This window comes from Myodes glareolus, chromosome 8, assembly GCF_982192425.1.
Source record: "Myodes glareolus chromosome 8, mMyoGla1.1, whole genome shotgun sequence".
Lineage (NCBI taxonomy): Eukaryota > Metazoa > Chordata > Mammalia > Rodentia > Cricetidae > Myodes > Myodes glareolus.
In genome coordinates this window covers 6,297,634-6,313,869 of record NC_142033.1, presented here as the reverse complement: position 1 = coordinate 6,313,869, position 16,236 = coordinate 6,297,634, and the positions used below count along the sequence as shown (strand labels likewise).

General features: G+C 45.9%; 1 protein-coding gene across 6 annotated transcripts in view; it reads left to right on the top strand.

Annotated features, from left to right (window-relative positions):
* Positions 1–16,236, top strand: part of Ptpn13 (protein tyrosine phosphatase non-receptor type 13) — a 181,571-nt gene that overhangs the window by 136,670 nt on the left and 28,665 nt on the right. For all 6 annotated transcript variants that reach the window (XM_085691576.2, XM_048427242.3, XM_048427236.3 and 3 more), the window contains 8 exons: positions 2,017–2,231; positions 2,357–2,455; positions 5,149–5,501; positions 6,675–6,861; positions 10,431–10,589; positions 12,203–12,374; positions 12,454–12,664; positions 15,075–15,145. In XM_085691576.2, the coding sequence (XP_085547702.2) occupies positions 2,017–2,231; positions 2,357–2,455; positions 5,149–5,501; positions 6,675–6,861; positions 10,431–10,589; positions 12,203–12,374; positions 12,454–12,664; positions 15,075–15,145 (1,467 nt within the window). The remainder of the gene's footprint in view (positions 1–2,016; positions 2,232–2,356; positions 2,456–5,148; positions 5,502–6,674; positions 6,862–10,430; positions 10,590–12,202; positions 12,375–12,453; positions 12,665–15,074; positions 15,146–16,236) is intronic.

Sequence of the window (16,236 nt, the reverse complement as noted above, 5' to 3'; positions counted from 1 at the left end):
CCTTGTTCATGGATAACCCATGCCCGCCTCTGTTTCCCAAGTGCTAGGGTTACAGGTGTATGCCACCACACCTACCTCTAAATTTTTAATGTTTCTCTTTAGGGTTACCCTGCACAGGAATCTATTTAGATTTTTCAATTGCTGTTCTTCTTAATGTGCCAGCCTTTATAGCCATAATAATAATTAGTAATATGCCAAGAAAAGAAGGCTGATGCTGTATGAGTTCTCATGAGGCTGGTACGCCCTCTGCTCTGAAGTCCTCTAAGTGATTCATGTGTTCTTACTTTAGAATTGGTGACGGTCATAGTCAGGAATGTTTTCTCTTACTTAGCCCCTGAGTGAGTGCAAAGCACAGGGCAGCGCAGATCTGCCTGACACAGAGCTGGAGGTGCGGAGCTGGAGGTGCTGTCCCCGCCCACCACACTCTGTCCCTCCCTCTTTGTGTCATTTTCTTCTGCTTTGAACTCTGTTCATGTATCTTACGTGTGAGAATTTTCTGGAATGTCAATATAACGTGTCCGGATTAAAACAGGCTCCGCGGACGCATGGCGGCGCAGCCTACTCTTCACCCCCAGCTGGCATTTGTTCTGGTGTTCTTTTTGTTATTGTTGTTGTTGTTTATTTTTTGTTTTTCAATACAGGGTTTCTCTGTGTATCTTGGCTGTCCTAGAACTCACTCTGTGGACCAGGCTGGCCTCGCAGTCACAGAGGTCCACCTGCCCCTGCCTCCCAAGTCTTGGGATTAAAGGCGTGCACCGCCATGCCCAACAGTTTTAGTATTCTTAATGTCTCTCTTCATGCCTGAATTCCTTGTGGTCCTCCCCTCCCCTTTAACTTAGTGCACTCTCTTGAAACACATGACACTGAAACATCACTCCACGTAGAGAACCTTGCTTTACAAACGCTTCTCATTCAAACAGTCAACTCGAGTTTTATGAATGGGGTTGGGGAAACTGCTCAGTCTGTCATTGTCTACAAAGCAAGCATGAAATTCTGAGTTTGTAGCGTGAATTCTAATTGGTCTTAATAATAAAAACCCAGAGTCAGATATCAGGGTAAACACTAAAAGATCAGAGAAGTAACGGAGCAGCCATTAGAGAGACTTCTTACCTCTACTGTATCCTTAGACCAAAGGGGGCCAGATCCTGGCTCCATGAATGCTCAGACTGAATGCTGAGCTCCTGTCTCTCCCACCCAACCATATCCCTTCCTGTCTCCACCTCCCTAGTGCTTGGATTAAAGGCATGTGATCCTAAATACGGGAACGAAAGGTGTGAGCCACCACTGCCTGGCTCTGTTTCTCTTCTAGGCTGGATCAATTTCACATAGTCCAGAGTAGCATTGAACTCACAGTGATCTGTTTGCCTCCGCCTCCGCCTCTGCCTCCGCCTCCGCCTCCGCCTCCGCCTCCGCCTCCGCCTCCGCCTCCGCCTCTGCCTCGGTGCTGGGATTAAAGATGTGCACCGCCGCTGCCTGGCCTCTATGGCTAACAAGTTCTGGCTAGTTCCACACTCTGATCTTCAGGCAAACTTTATTTGTTAGATCACACACCACACCAGCAGCACATGTGAAAACTGGGTATGGTGGATATATCTGTAATATTAACTGGCGCCAGTACCATATCCAATCCATGAGCTCCAGGGTCAGTGAAAGGCCCTGTCTCAAGAAATAAAACAACAGTAGAGAGTGGCAGAGAAGAGCCCTTGGCGTCCACCTCTTTCTTTTGTACATGCATTCACACCTACACTCCACACATGTGCACACAGCACACCAGATCACACACATGCATGCATTCACACCCACACTCCACATATGTGCACTCATCACATACAGATTACACACATGCATGCATCACACACACATGTACACATCACACACAGAACAACAAATAAAAAAGGTTTTCTAATGATAGGAAGAATGTGTGACAGTACAGAAAGTTCTGATGAAGGCAGAAATACGTGTTTGTTTACATGTACACACACTTATTAATATCTCACTTTCAATTTTCTTCCCTAGATAATACATTTGAGGTCAAACTATTTAAAAACAGCTCAGGCCTAGGATTCAGTTTTTCTCGAGAAGATAATCTTATACCAGAACAAATCAACGCCAGCATAGTGAGAGTCAAAAAGCTCTTCCCTGGACAGCCAGCTGCAGAAAGCGGAAAGATTGATGTTGGAGACGTTATATTGAAAGTGAACGGAGCCCCGTTGAAGGGACTGTCTCAGCAGGTGAGCCGTGATCGTTGGACGGGAGCAGCATTTCAGTGCTCTGAGGATGGGCCAGTGGGTAGGCTGTCTACTTCCTGCCTGTTTATCTCCGCCTTCCTTTGCCATCTTTCCTCACCCCCCTCCAGGAAGTCATATCTGCTCTCAGGGGAACGGCTCCTGAAGTGTCCTTGCTCCTCTGCAGACCCCCGCCCGGTGTGCTACCAGAAATTGATACTGCGTTTTCGGTAAGACTGTGGGATACTAGCTTCTGTTGTAGATTACGGGTCGAGTGGTGTGCTGAGCAGCATTTGCCAGCTGCTGCCGTCGCTTCCGCGTGGGCTGGTGCACTGGGTTTCGCACCTCGATACTGAACAAGGAGCTGCCGTCACGCGTGTTAGGCTCTTCCTGCACACTCCATCTTTGCCATGCAATCCCCTCTCGCTCCACTCTTTCAATTCTGGACTTCTAGAGGGCTGGAGTTTCAGGGATTTGCTGTCTACATGTGGCGGACTTGACCAGACAGTAAGTTACAAAAGTGCTGTGTCCATCTGTTCACTGAGCTAAACAGAGAACAGTCCTTCTCTTTTGGACATGGGTAAAAATGAGAGTTGTGCAGCACCTGAGGTTAGTGTCCTGCCCAGGCTTCTCAGAACCTTGCTGCTATGAGCCTCCCTCAGTGCAGAAGCCGTGGCTTATCACAGTGTAGACCTAGCAGTGGTGGAGGACTTGGCCCTGAATGGCCATCTCTAGATCCTCTCTGCAGCTCAGGAAACAGTGGGGAAGCCGTGGCTGGGAAGCAGTACACTAGACTGGACCAGCCAACAGTCAATCATAGATGGGAGGGACTTACGAGGTTCCAGCCCTCCCTGAGGGACTAGTTGCTTGGTGGATGTTGTTTCTTCAGTGGTGTAGCCAGCCCCTGAAAAGTCACCCGTGCCCCGGTGAGTGACTTCCCACTCGTACTTGGGCAAGAAGCTAAACTCCATGGGTCACACACATACAAAGATAGCACCAAACTAAAAAGAGGACTTGTTGAGAAAAGGGGTTCGAGCAGGGGAGGGGGAGTGAGAGATGGGAATCAGATGGAACTGGGAAAAGCTCATTAAAGAAGTCAATGAAAATATTTGTATCCCTTAAAAAGAATCAGAATCTAGAAAAAAAAGGGCTATATTTATTTCTTCTATGTCACAGAGTAATTTAAAAATCTAAAAATGTGTTCTGATGGCGTTTTATAAGAAAATCTGCCTTTGGTTTGTCAGCTTAAAGGGGTTCTGCTCTCAGTGGTGTCCTCTGGGTCTGGAGGAAGAGGAAACTGAGCCAGGCGCTCTCACCCTCGTACGGGGGGGATGGGGGTGGGGGAGCCTGCAAAGAGGTCACGACAGCAAAGTGTTTCTGAAACTTCATTAGAAGGAACCACATTGAAGGGACCGGAAAGGGGACAGACCACCAACTGCCTGAAACTCCCAATGCCAGGGAATCTCATGCCGTCTTCTGTCCTCCCCAGACAAGTGCACACATGTGCACACGCGCGCGCACACACACAACAAAGACTACATTGATTGAAGCATCAGATAGGATGGGTTGAATGTAGCACACTTGAGTACATCAATTGATCAAGTATTTCTAGAATCCAATTTAGAAATATTTTAAAAGGCCTTTGAAAACATCTTATGCACGACAACCTAGACAATTGCAGGGAAAATCAAGTCACAGGGAAGTTTTCATGCATGCAGAGAGGCTCGCCTAGATTTCTATCATGCAAACAACTGTATATCCAGGAATGGAGGCTGAAGTAAAGGCAGCCTCTATAGAACTATTATAAACTCATGGTGTTTCCAAGGCGCAGGGCAGGAGAGAAGGCTTAGTAGTTAAAAACATTTGCTGTTTGTCCAGAGGATGCCAGTTCAGATCCCAAGACCCAGGTTTAACTCCTAGTACCCACATCAGGCAGCTCACAACTTCCAGTAACTTCACTTCAGAGGACCCTTTGCTGTCTTCTGGCCTCTGTGGGACCTGCGTGCATGTGGTGCATGCACAATGCACGCACTCAGGCACATATAAAATCATAAAGCTTCAAAGAACATACTAACGTTTTTTAACTTAGAAAATATTCATGATAGAATTCTAAATTTTGAAAATTGGATACAAAATACAACATATAATATAATTCTAATTCTAATTTTAAAATATAAGTCAGGGTTGGCAAGATGGCTCAGAGAGGAAAGGTACTTGCTCTAATAGCCGGTCATCAGTGGGATCCCTGGATTTCATGTGAAGGTGGAAAGACCTGACTTTACAGAACTGTCCTCTCTGCTTCACACACATGCCATGGCATAGGCACACACATGCACACATACAAATACCATGACACGGACACACACATGCACACACACATACCATGGCATGGTCACACACATATACATACGCACAAGGATACATGCTGTAGTGTGGGCACACATGCGCACACACACACACACACACACACACACACACACACACACTTGTCCTGGAACCCACGCAGCACCCACATACCACCCCCACACAAAGAAAATAACTAAATTTTGAAAATAAAATATATATCAGGCTGGTGAGATGGCTCAGCAGGAAAGGGCACTTGCTGCCAAGCCCAAGGACTTTAGTTCAATCCCTGGAACCTCTCTCGGTGGAAAGAGAGAACCGATCCCGAGCTGTCCTGACCCTTACGTGTGCACTGTGGCCTCCCCACACTGGCACAGCTGTACACAGAATGAGTGGGTGTGGCAGTAGAGCGGGGTTGCTCGCACAGCGTCAGCAGCTGTCGTCTTAGAGTGCTCTTCTTTACAGAGCATGAGTTGTGCTCACTATCAGAATATTTACATTTTGTATAAAGAACTGCTACTTAGCAGTTCCGTCATCAGTGGACTGTTTCTGAAGTTAATGTATGTTGTGTCCCTCTCAGACTCCGCTCCACTCTCCAGCACAAGTGTTTCTGAACAACAGTAAAGAGGCTTCTCAGCCGTCGCCCTTCTCAGAGGAACCAGGTACCAGCTCGGACGAGAACGAGCTGTCTGGCAGAAACCAGGAGCAGCGCCAGTGTCTCTCCAGGAGAGCGAGCTCTAGTGCCAGCAGCGTGAGTGGGGAGGATGACCCCGTGAGCGCTCCAGCCGAGAAACCACGTGGCACCTTGCCTTCAGCTTTGACTCAGACTCTGAATAACATGGTGTCCCAGGCGCACAGTCAGCAGGAAGAACCCACATGTGCCATGTTTTACCTCCCTCGAAAAACAACCAGCAAACCGGAATTTGAGAACAGGTATTGCCAGTGATGTGTGGTGTCCACAGCACCTGCTGGTGTAGCAACGGCAGCAGACATCTGGTGGACTGGAGACATGGCTCAGTTCCCAGCACCCATACCGGGCAGCTCATAGCCTCACAGAATTCCAGCTCCAGGGAATAGGGCAACCTCATACCTATACACACACCTACACATGATAAACACAGATTTTTTAACGGATGGAATGCCTGTGGATTCAGCATGGTTAACAAACAGTGGCTCATTAGAGGTCTTGATGATGTGTCTAACAGTTTTAGTTAGCTCTCAAGAGCTAACAGACAGCCACTGTGACCCTTACTTCCCTCTTGAGCATATTTGTTAGTAATTAAGAAAGTGGTTCCCCAATACAATTTAAACAGAAAGAAAAGAGATTTATTTAGGTAGCAGTACTCAGAGAGGTTAGAATTACAAGGGGAGGCAAGGAGGACATGCAGATGACAAGATCAGGAGACAGGAAAGGACGTGTTTGAAAGCATAGGAACCTGCAGGACAAAAATGCAGACACCTTGTTGGTGTCTGTGTGTTTATGTCCAACCACACTTGCCTACATTTCCCCCTCCTTCCTCCCATCTTGTTCCTACTTCTTTTGTTTCTGTTTTTTCATCCAAAGTGGCCACAGGAACCAGCTGTATCATCCCAGGTTCATGGAAGACTAGGGGAGGAAAGGCCAGCACAGACAACCTGTAAGACCCTCCCTCAAATTTAAAAAAAAAATTGTAAAGAGCAGGAGATAAGAGCGGAATGCTTATTTAGCATGAATAAAACCCTAAGTTGAATCCCTGCTTTTGGAAAATAAATATTTCAGTAAACAGGCAAATGACCACAAGAGTAAGATGTTCTTATTTCTCTTTTTCTGAGTTGAAATCCAAATTAGACCCCTGCTAACATTAGCTTCCATCTTGAATAACAACAAGGAATAGAAGGTATACTTATATCTAGCTTGTCTTCTGTCATTTTGTAGCTTAGAGAGCTTATTCGAAGTTGAACTTGCACAGAGAATCCGTAAATGGTAACACCAACATAAGTAGACACTGAGTAAACCCATAGTCTAAAAGCTCGTGAGGCTCTCACTCAAATCCAGGCAGAAGCATCCAGCTGAGTATTGGCTCGGAAACGTGCCCCCAGATAGCACTGCTTCCTTTATCTCTGCAGCCATCCTCCTCTTCCTCCTCCACCGCTGGATGTCAGCCCTGGACAGACCTGTCAGCCCCAGTCAGAATCTGCTGCTTCTGACTCGGTTGGGAAATACTATACACATCTTGCTTCTGAGCTGAACAAACCAGAAAACTTGACAACTTGGAAAAATGACTTGGGAAACCACCTTGACGACTCTGAGCTGGTGAGCATCGTTCTCTGTTACAAGCAATAAAACAATTGTCGTTTTTCTCAGTGAAGGTATAGATGCATGCATTTTCTGTTAGCTGGAGAAAAAACTATGTTGTAGAGTAGCTCATATTACGTTTACAAATGAATAACAGCCCTTTCTGACATTTCCCTGGTGTGAAATTAGGGGAGGATGAAAAATGCTGTATATTGTCCCTGGCTTTCTCACAGCCTTGCTGCCGTCTTGGCAGACACCTGCAGACAAGCCCCTAACTCTTCAGAGTCCGGCAGCTTTGGCTCTGCAGTCCTCTGCCTTCAGGGGGCTGGAAACGACAGAATGAAATAATGCGCACGTGTGCATGTATGCATCTGGATGTGTGTTCACGTGGGTATATGCGTGTGCTCATACATGTGGAGACCACAGGGCAACCTCAGATACTGTTTCTCTGGAGCCATCTTGGTTTCTTTGTCTGGAGCTCAGCAATGGGCTAAGCTAGTTGGTCAGAGAGCTCCAGGGATCTGCTTGTCACTGCTTCTTTAATGCTGGAATTATAAACATTCACCATCATACCTGGCTTATACCTACTGAGTGTGTGTACACACATGTGTGCCTGCACACACACATAGTCATGTATGGGAGGGTTCACGTGTGTGTAGACACATGCGTGTGAAGACCAGAGGGCAGCCTTGAGTGCTGTTACTCATAAATGCTGTTTACTTCCTTTGAAATAGGTTCCCTCACTGCCCTAGAACTCACAGATTGGGTTGGTCTGGCCGGCCAGCCTCAGGGATCTCCTCAGCTCTGAGACTACAAGTGCTTGCCTCCACAGCCATCTTTTCTGTGGAATCATCTCAGGCTCTCATGCTATGGAGCAAGCACTTTACTGACTAAACTCCGCTTTGTGAGTTAGTGAGAGTCTAGTGCTTGAATATAATTTGTCTTTAAATTTTTGTGTGTATGAGTGGAGTGTTTACACTGTAGTGTAGCCTCAAAACTTTACATAAAGAGAGATAGAGATAGATATGGATTCACTTTCAGATTTCATACATGGATAAGATGTGTGTTGATTACATTCCCTGCCCCCCATTCTTTCCCACGCACTCCTCCTAGATCCAGTTCCATCCCTCATCTCCATCCAAGCTCAGGTTCCTCTCTTTCTTTCTTTTTTTTTTTTAATAACCCACCAGGTCCAGTTTGTGCTGCCCATATACTCCCGGATGTGGGGCCATGGACTGGAGCATAGTTGACCTACCAGTGACCACAGTTTTAAAGAAAACAGTCTCTCCCTATCCCATCAACTTGTCAATGGCTCCTCAGCTGGGGGTGGGGGCTCACGGGTCCCTCTCTCTTCTGTGCTGCTGTGTGCTGACTGGCTTAGTCTCGTGCAGGTAGTGGGCAAGCAACCACGGCTGCCGTGAGTTCACCAGTGCCATGGGCCTGTCACGTCCAGAAAACAGTGTCCCTGAACCTAGGGAAGGGGATACAATATAGGTGCCCCATTTATGTCTGAACACTCCATACGCTTTGTCCCTGAGCTTTGGCCAGTTGTATCTGCATTAACTGTTTTTCACAGTACAAAGAAACTTCTTGATAAGGTGTGGGATGCCCAGATATTTAGGTATACAGTTGACAGATTTTGAGGGAAGACTGTCTGTTCACCAGAATAATAGTAGTATTGATACCTGGAGCCGTAAACACTCCAACCAGGTGTTCTTGTCATGATTTGCACTACTGGGTGTGTGTCTTCCTTAGGGTTTCTATTGCTGTGAAAAGACACGACAATCTGGGCAACTCTTACAAGGAAAACATTTAATTCAGGGGGCTGGCTTACAGTTCAGAGGTTCAGTCCATTGTCATCATGGCAGAGAACATGGCGGCATGCAGGCAGATGTGGTGCTGGAGCAACAGGAAGTTGACTGACTGTCACACTGAGGGAACCTTGAGCAAAGGAGACCTCAAAGCCCACCCCCACGGTGACACACTTCCTCCAACAAGGCCACACCTCCTTATAGTGCCACTCCCTTTGGGGGCTATTTTCTTTTGAATCCCACAGTGTGTATCTCGCATTAAATCCAGTCAGGGAGCATTTGGTTACCCAGTTTGTACCACTGTTGTACCATGGCTTATCTTGCCTTGCTAGTCACCAATAATAGTTATGAAACTTACACATTCCCTGCTAGTAAGTCCATTGGTGACTTTCCACCCTGGAGCCGGCACAGCACCTTCCAGAAAAGCTAGCCATCCGTTAGGAAGCTTCCATGTCGGTACCAGCTTGACATTTCCATGTCCGGGGACTAAGGTGTGTGGTGTCTTCAATGGCTGATCTTACCATCAGTTTCTGATGAATAACCAAGAGCCATGGCCATAGCTTACATTGTTTGGGGGTGTCTGTGACCTTCAGACAGCTTGTGGGGAAGTACCTCACACTTGACACTGCGCTTTTTATTTGAAATATTATCCTCAGAAATTCCAACTAAACTTTCTTATGAAAATCATAGCATGTACATATGAACCTTGTAAAACTGTAGATTTCCGTACGGCTCTTTCAACATTTCTCAGTGTTAGTTAACCCTCTTCAGCCTCACCTCCCTGTCCCTTTCCCCAGTTCTTACTGCCCCACCCCCCACTTAAAACATGAGTTTCTAAGCCTGCAAATCAGGCTTAGGAAAAATTTCCAAGAACGATAATTCTTTCACATGAATTTAAAGTCAGACTTTTCCCACTGTTTAGTAGTCCAGAAATAGATGCTTATGTAAAAACATTATAAAATAAGTAAAAAGAAGAGGAAAGGCACCTATAATCTCACCATCCCCAAACCATAAAGATTTTAAATCAAAATATTCTTTGCATAATTTTCATTTTCATACAGTTGTATTGGTAGGGTATGTGTGTATGTATGTGTGTGTGTGTATCTGTTCGTCTGTCTGTGTGTCACAGGGAGGATGGGTGAGTGTACATCAATATTTCAGTTTCATTCTTAGTAATAAAGTCTGTCACTGGCCATGTAAGCGTCCTCCTCTCCCAGCTAAAGTCTTTGCGTTTGCTGTGCATCTTAATTAAAAGCAGCTGTGGCACACAATCATCCAGATACTTCAGATTTCTACAAAAACAACAGCAAACAACAGCTTGCTTTTGTGCCTCCTGCCTTCTGTCTTGGTTGTTTGAAACCGTCCCCTCTAAAACCTAGTCTTGATTACTAGTACTTTCGCTTTGTCTCCCTGTGTATCGTGTACATGCTAGAACAAAGGCAGGGCTGAGTGGCAGCTCAATGGGGGAAAGCCTTGCCTGGCATGTGTAAGGCTCTGGATTCAATCCTAGCTCTTCGAGATAGAAAAAAAAATAAAAGATGGAGAATAGGAAGGAGGGAGGGAAAGAGTCTTGAGAGAAACACATAGCTTCATACTTAAAAAATAGTGCGTGCTTGGAAAGAGGAACATTCTGTCTAGAATTGAGAAGACTTCTCGTGGCCTAGTTAAGTAAACTTAAGGTTTGGGTTTCTCCTCTCTTACCAAGGACAGCAGTATTCATGTGTGTTTGTCTGTAGGACAAAGTAGACCCCTTAACTCAATCTGCTCTTTCTCTAGGAAGTCGAGCTTCCCATCACCCTGATTAAATCAGAAAAAGGAAGTCTGGGTTTTACAGTAACCAAAGGCAGCCAGAGTATAGGTTGTTATGTCCATGATGTCATACAGGATCCAGCCAAGGGTGATGGCAGGCTGAAGCCTGGAGACCGTCTTATAAAGGTGAGACATTGAGGGTGGAGGGACCACTCGGTGGGGTAGGAGCACAGGGTGCTCTTCCAGAAGACCTGGGTTTGATTCCCGGCACCAACATGTTGGTTTATAACTTCCTGTAATTCCAGTTTCAGGAACCTCAGTGCCCTCTTGTGGCCTCTGCAGGCATCAGGCACGGAAGTGGTACAGACATAGATGCAAGTCAAACTCTCATGCATAAAATAAAATATGTTTTAAATGAGACATTTAGCGTAAATGGGCATATCTGTACAAATATGGCTGTCCTAATCCAGTTTCTGTTACTACTGTGGGAACTTTAAGGACATGGCACCAGCCTCTCAGCCCCAGTGAAGGCATCAGACCTGCCTTACTTAGGGTTTCTATTGCTGGGAAGAGACACCACCATGACCAGAGTTGTGCAATTCTTAGAAAGGAAAACTTCTCCAGTTTAAAAATTCAGTCCATTATCGCCATGTAGGTGACATGGTGGCATGCAGGCAGAAATGGTGGTGGAAATGGAGCTGAGAATTCTACATTCTGATCTGAAAGCAACAGGATGTGAACTGGACTAGGCATAGCTTCAGCAAAGGAGGCCTCAAAGCCCGACCCCACCATGCTGCTTTCTCCAACAAGGCCACACCTCCTAATAGTAACCCTCCCCATGAGCTTTTGGGGGCCAGTTACCTGTGTGAGAAAAGAGACCACATCTCAAAAGGATGCCTGAGTGTCTGGGGTCTCACTGCTTTCTACAGGCACACCCTCTGACCCTCTGACCCTCTGACCCTCTGACCAGACTTCACCCAACAGGTCCCACCACTGAAGACCAGTGCCCTAGCTAACATGAATTCTTTTGGGACCAAATCTGAGCCACATACAGACCATATCAGTGACCGAAAGCAAATCCGCACTGGAGAAGGAAGGAAGTAGAGTTAATGTGATAGTTCCTCTGTTCTGTTTTCATTGCCCACCGCTTTAAACGTGAGAGGCTTCCACAAGGCAGAGTGCCACACGCCTGTATTCCCAGCACTTGGGAAGGAAAAGCATTAGGACCAGGAAATAATTCAAGATCACTCTTGACTATATAATGAGGTTAACATGAGACCCTGTCTCCAAAAAAGTGGGGGGGGGGGGGTAGACACAAGGAATGTAGCCCAGTTGGTAGCGTGCATGTGTAGCTTGCATGAAGCCCTGAGTTCAAGCCCCAGCACTACCTAAACCCAGCTCGGTGGCACAAACCTGTAATCCTAGCCCTTAGGATGTGGAGGCAGGGAGATAGGAAGATCATTCTCCATGGAAGCCTTTATGCATAGCTGTTTGGGAATTGCTTCAACTGCAAGTCTTTTTAATCTCTTCAGGGTCTCTCAAGTCCATGAGACAGCAAGTTTCATAAATTCTAGAGAATAAGATTCCTATGTTAACAAAACAGTAAGGTGTGCATTCATTTGTTAGTGACTTTATGTTGTTTATAATGGCTTGATCTTTGTCCCTTTAATTTCTGCAGGGAAGAGGATTCTGATAAAATAGAGACTATGTCACCTTACATCTCTTACTGGCTAATCCAGGTTTTCATCAGATTTCCCGTTCTGAAAATCAGCACTGGTTTGCCTCTGTGTTGTTTGTAGGTTAATGATACAGACGTCACAAACATGACCCACACCGATGCCGTGAATCTGCTACGAGCTGCACCCAAGACAGTCAGATTAGTCCTTGGGCGGATTCTAGAGTTACCCAGGATGCCAGTGTTTCCCCATCTGCTGCCTGACATTACAATAACGTGCCAGGGAGAGGAGTTAGGTAAGAAGAGCGCAGGCCTTGGCATCATTTAAAGTCCGACTCCTGTAACTGAGAAACAATGGTTTTCTGTCCTCTGAAGGATTTTCCCTGTCTGGAGGTCACGGCAGTGCGCATGAAGTGGTGTACATCAGCGACATCAACCCGCGGTCGGCTGCAGCTGCCGAGGGAGGTCTGCAGCTGTTGGATGTCATCCACTATGTGAACGGAGTCAGCACACAAGGGATGACCTTGGAAGACGCAAACAGAGCCCTGGACCTGTCCCTTCCTTCTGTGGTGCTAAAAGCAACAAGGTACTGGGCCTTCCAGAATTCCTAAATTCACAGCCATCAAAAGAGTAACATTAGAACAGAGTTCCTGATAGAGTCTAAAAATCCAAACATATAAGTGTTATAGCATGATTCCAGTTAATAGGCAATTAGCACATATCAGAATGTCTTCAGTTGCAAGTATCAGAAATACAGCTCAGGTCTGTTTGACCAAGAAAGGGAATTTATTCTTTTGCATAATTTCCAAAGTAATAAGGTCGTCATCGGGCTCCTCCCTGTTCTTTCCTATTATCCAGTTTGTAACAATTTTCTCTGTGGTGGTCAGATGATTGTGTCTACTGTAGTTATGTCTACTGTGGCATAGTCCTAAGAGGACAGACTTCTTTGGGAAGCGTCCTTCAGCACCCACAGCGCCCATGAATCTGACTTTCTAGGTTGTAGACTAAGCTGACGGTTGTGTCTATGAGTAATTTTCAAAATACAAGTATAACAGAAAACCATCCGTAGACTTGCTTGCTCTTCTTAGACTGGGGTTGTTTCCCTAGTCCCTGACCTGACTCTCTGTGTGTCTAAACGTTGGATTGATACACAGTTGTTTTCCTCGGTGAAGAGGAATTAATGGGAAAGAGAAAACATTTTGTGGAATTTGACGTTGCTGTCAAGCTTAGGTCTAGGCTGAAGGCTTTACTTCAGAATTGGAGCGAACTCTTCACTCAGCCCTGGAGTGACGTCTGTCCCTGCTCCACCTGTCCTAGCTGCTGTCTCCAGACGTCATGTCCTCCATGTTCTTCCTGCAGTTCTCTCCATTCTCGTCCTCTTTGTAGTCCATGATAAATAACAGAAGCAGCGATGGAAGGACACGGTGACTGTGTTATTGTCAGGAGCTATTCCGGGGGTAGAATTTATCCCAGTTGGCTGCAAGCTAGTGACCCTAGCCTGATACTACTTCATGGATTTCAGAAGAAGATGGATTTCAAGAAATAAAAGGACTTTGATTGCTAATGGCACAGCAAGCACCTCTGAGTTAAGTTGTCGAGTCATCTCTGTTACCATGTTCCTAAGACTGCTGAACACGCAGATGGAGCCCAGTCCTCTCCCTTATCATGTTCCTAAGAGGAATGAACACGCAGATGGAGTCCAGTCATCTCCCTTATCATGTTCCTAAGAGGAATGAACACGCCGGATGGAGTCCAGTCATCTCTGTTACCATGTTCCTAAGAGGGATGAACACGCGGATGGAGCCCAGTCCTCTCCCTTACCATGTTCCTAAGAGGAATGAACACGCGGATGGAGCCCAGTCATCTCTGTTCCTAAGAGGGATGAACACGCGGATGGAGTCCAGTCCTCTCCCTTACCATGTTCCTAAGAGGGATGAACACGCGGATGGAGTCCAGTCATCTCCCTTATCATGTTCCTAAGAGGGATGAACACGCGGATGGAGCCCAGTCATCTCTGTTCCCAAGTGGGATCAACACAAGGATGAATGGCTGAACTAAAACCTGCAGAAAGATTATGCACAAAAGTTAATTCTCAGTGGAGATACAGTTCAGTGGCTGAGGCTTTTAGTTCAGTCTCTAGTCAGTAACAATAGTAATAATAAGGACAGCGGTACTTGCAGAGCATGGTACTGTGTACATGCCTATGATCCCTGTACTTGGGAACCAGAAGCAAGATCTGTAGTTCACATACCCTCACTATAGAACAAGCTTGAGTCCAGCCTGGACTAAGTGAGAAGAAAACAGAGAAGGAAAAAGAAAAATAAAGGGCCATCCTTCATTTTTCCTTTTTTTTTAACCTTTGGGAGGGCAGAGTGAGGGAGGTGTGGTGGTTTGAAGGTAAATGGCCCCCAAAGGGAGTGCCGCTATAAGAAGCTGTGGTCTTGTAGCAGGAAGTGTCTCACTGTGGGGGTGGGCTTTGAGGTTTCCTATGCTCAAGACACTCACAGTGAGACAGGCTATTTCCTGCTGCCTGCAAGATATAGAACTCTCAGGGACCTCTCTAGCCCACACTGCCATGTCCCACCGTGATGATGATGGACTGAGCCTCTGAAACTGTCAGCCAGCCCCAATTAAATGCTTTCCCTTATAAGAGTTGTCATGGTCGTGGGGTCTTCACAGCAGTAGAAACCCTAAGACACATGCTGTAGATCTCACTTCCTGTTGTTTGAAAGAGGGCTTCTTGGTCATTATTCCATACTTTAGGCTGGCCTGCAAGTTTCCAGGATTGTTGGATTGTCCTTCATCTGTCTTCTCTTCCACTGTGGGAACACTGGAGTTACAGACACACTTAAGAATTCCAGTAAATCCTGTCAACACTTTGGGGGTGCCTGGACTAAGCCCCTAAAGTGAGGCTTCTGAAATGACTAACAGTGGTCCACAGGGTGTTTAAACTGTTCAAAACCTCTGTAATTGTTCTTTCTTTGTGTGTTCTACAGAGATGGTTGTCCGGTAGTGCCTAATTCAACAAGATCTGCCATCTCAGCCTCCAGAGTCACCACAACCAACGGTATGACACATTTACTTTCACCTAACTTATGGAGAGGTGGCTTTGTCCCTAGACAGCAAGTAGGATACTGTCACTAAACTTTTTCTTAACCTCCTAGAATGTTTTGCAGGATCTAAGTGAAAATATTCTATTTAAGAGATAACATCTCTGAAATTGAATCTGTATTAGAAAATAGCAGAGCAGAAATAGATATCCAGTGGACTTGAAGGTGTAAGCATGTGTGTCCTCAGACAGTCCCCTGATGCTTCATAAGCCTCCCTTTCCTATCAGTAAAGCATTACTATTGTCAGCCTACGGAGGTTCTAATGAGGCATGTAAACCACTGGGGAATTTATGCAGACATCAACAGAGAGTCTCCCCTGGGTTAGGGACCCGTGGGGCATTGCGGGTTTATCAATGTGCAAGCAAGTATCTATCTCACATGGAAGCATGACAGAAACACGAGGAGAGCCGTAGTAGCAGTTATCGTTAGCGCTCATTAAGACGAAGCATTCCTATAAGTGCGCTATTCCTCATAATAAATGGATAATCCTAAAGTTACTGTTATATCGCTTCATAGCAATACACACGCTTCATAGCAATACACAGCGAAAGAGAAACTGAGAAGCTTCATAACTTTGCCCAAACCCACTGTCTTAGGGTTTCTACTGCTGTGTAGAGACACCATGACCATAGCAACTGTTATAAAGGAAAAAATTTAGTTGGGGTGGCTTGCTTACATTTTCCAGGTTCAGTCCATTGTCACCATGGTGGAGCATGACAGTGTGCAAGCAGCCATGGTGCTGGAACAGTAGCTGAGAGTCCTACATCTGCAGGCAACAGGCACTGGGTGGTATCTTGAGCATATATGAGACCTCAAAACCCGCCTCCACAATGATACACTTCCTCCAGCAAGGCCACACCTCCTAACAGTACCATTTTGGGGGGCCATTTTCTTCCAAACCACCACATACACAGTTAATGAAAAGTAAGTTCAAAATTTAAACCCAGAAAATCTGATTCCCACTTTGTTGAGGGAAACTCCTTGTTCATTCCCAGTCACCCAGACCCGAAATAATTAGACTGTATTAATTAAAACACTGCTTGGTCTT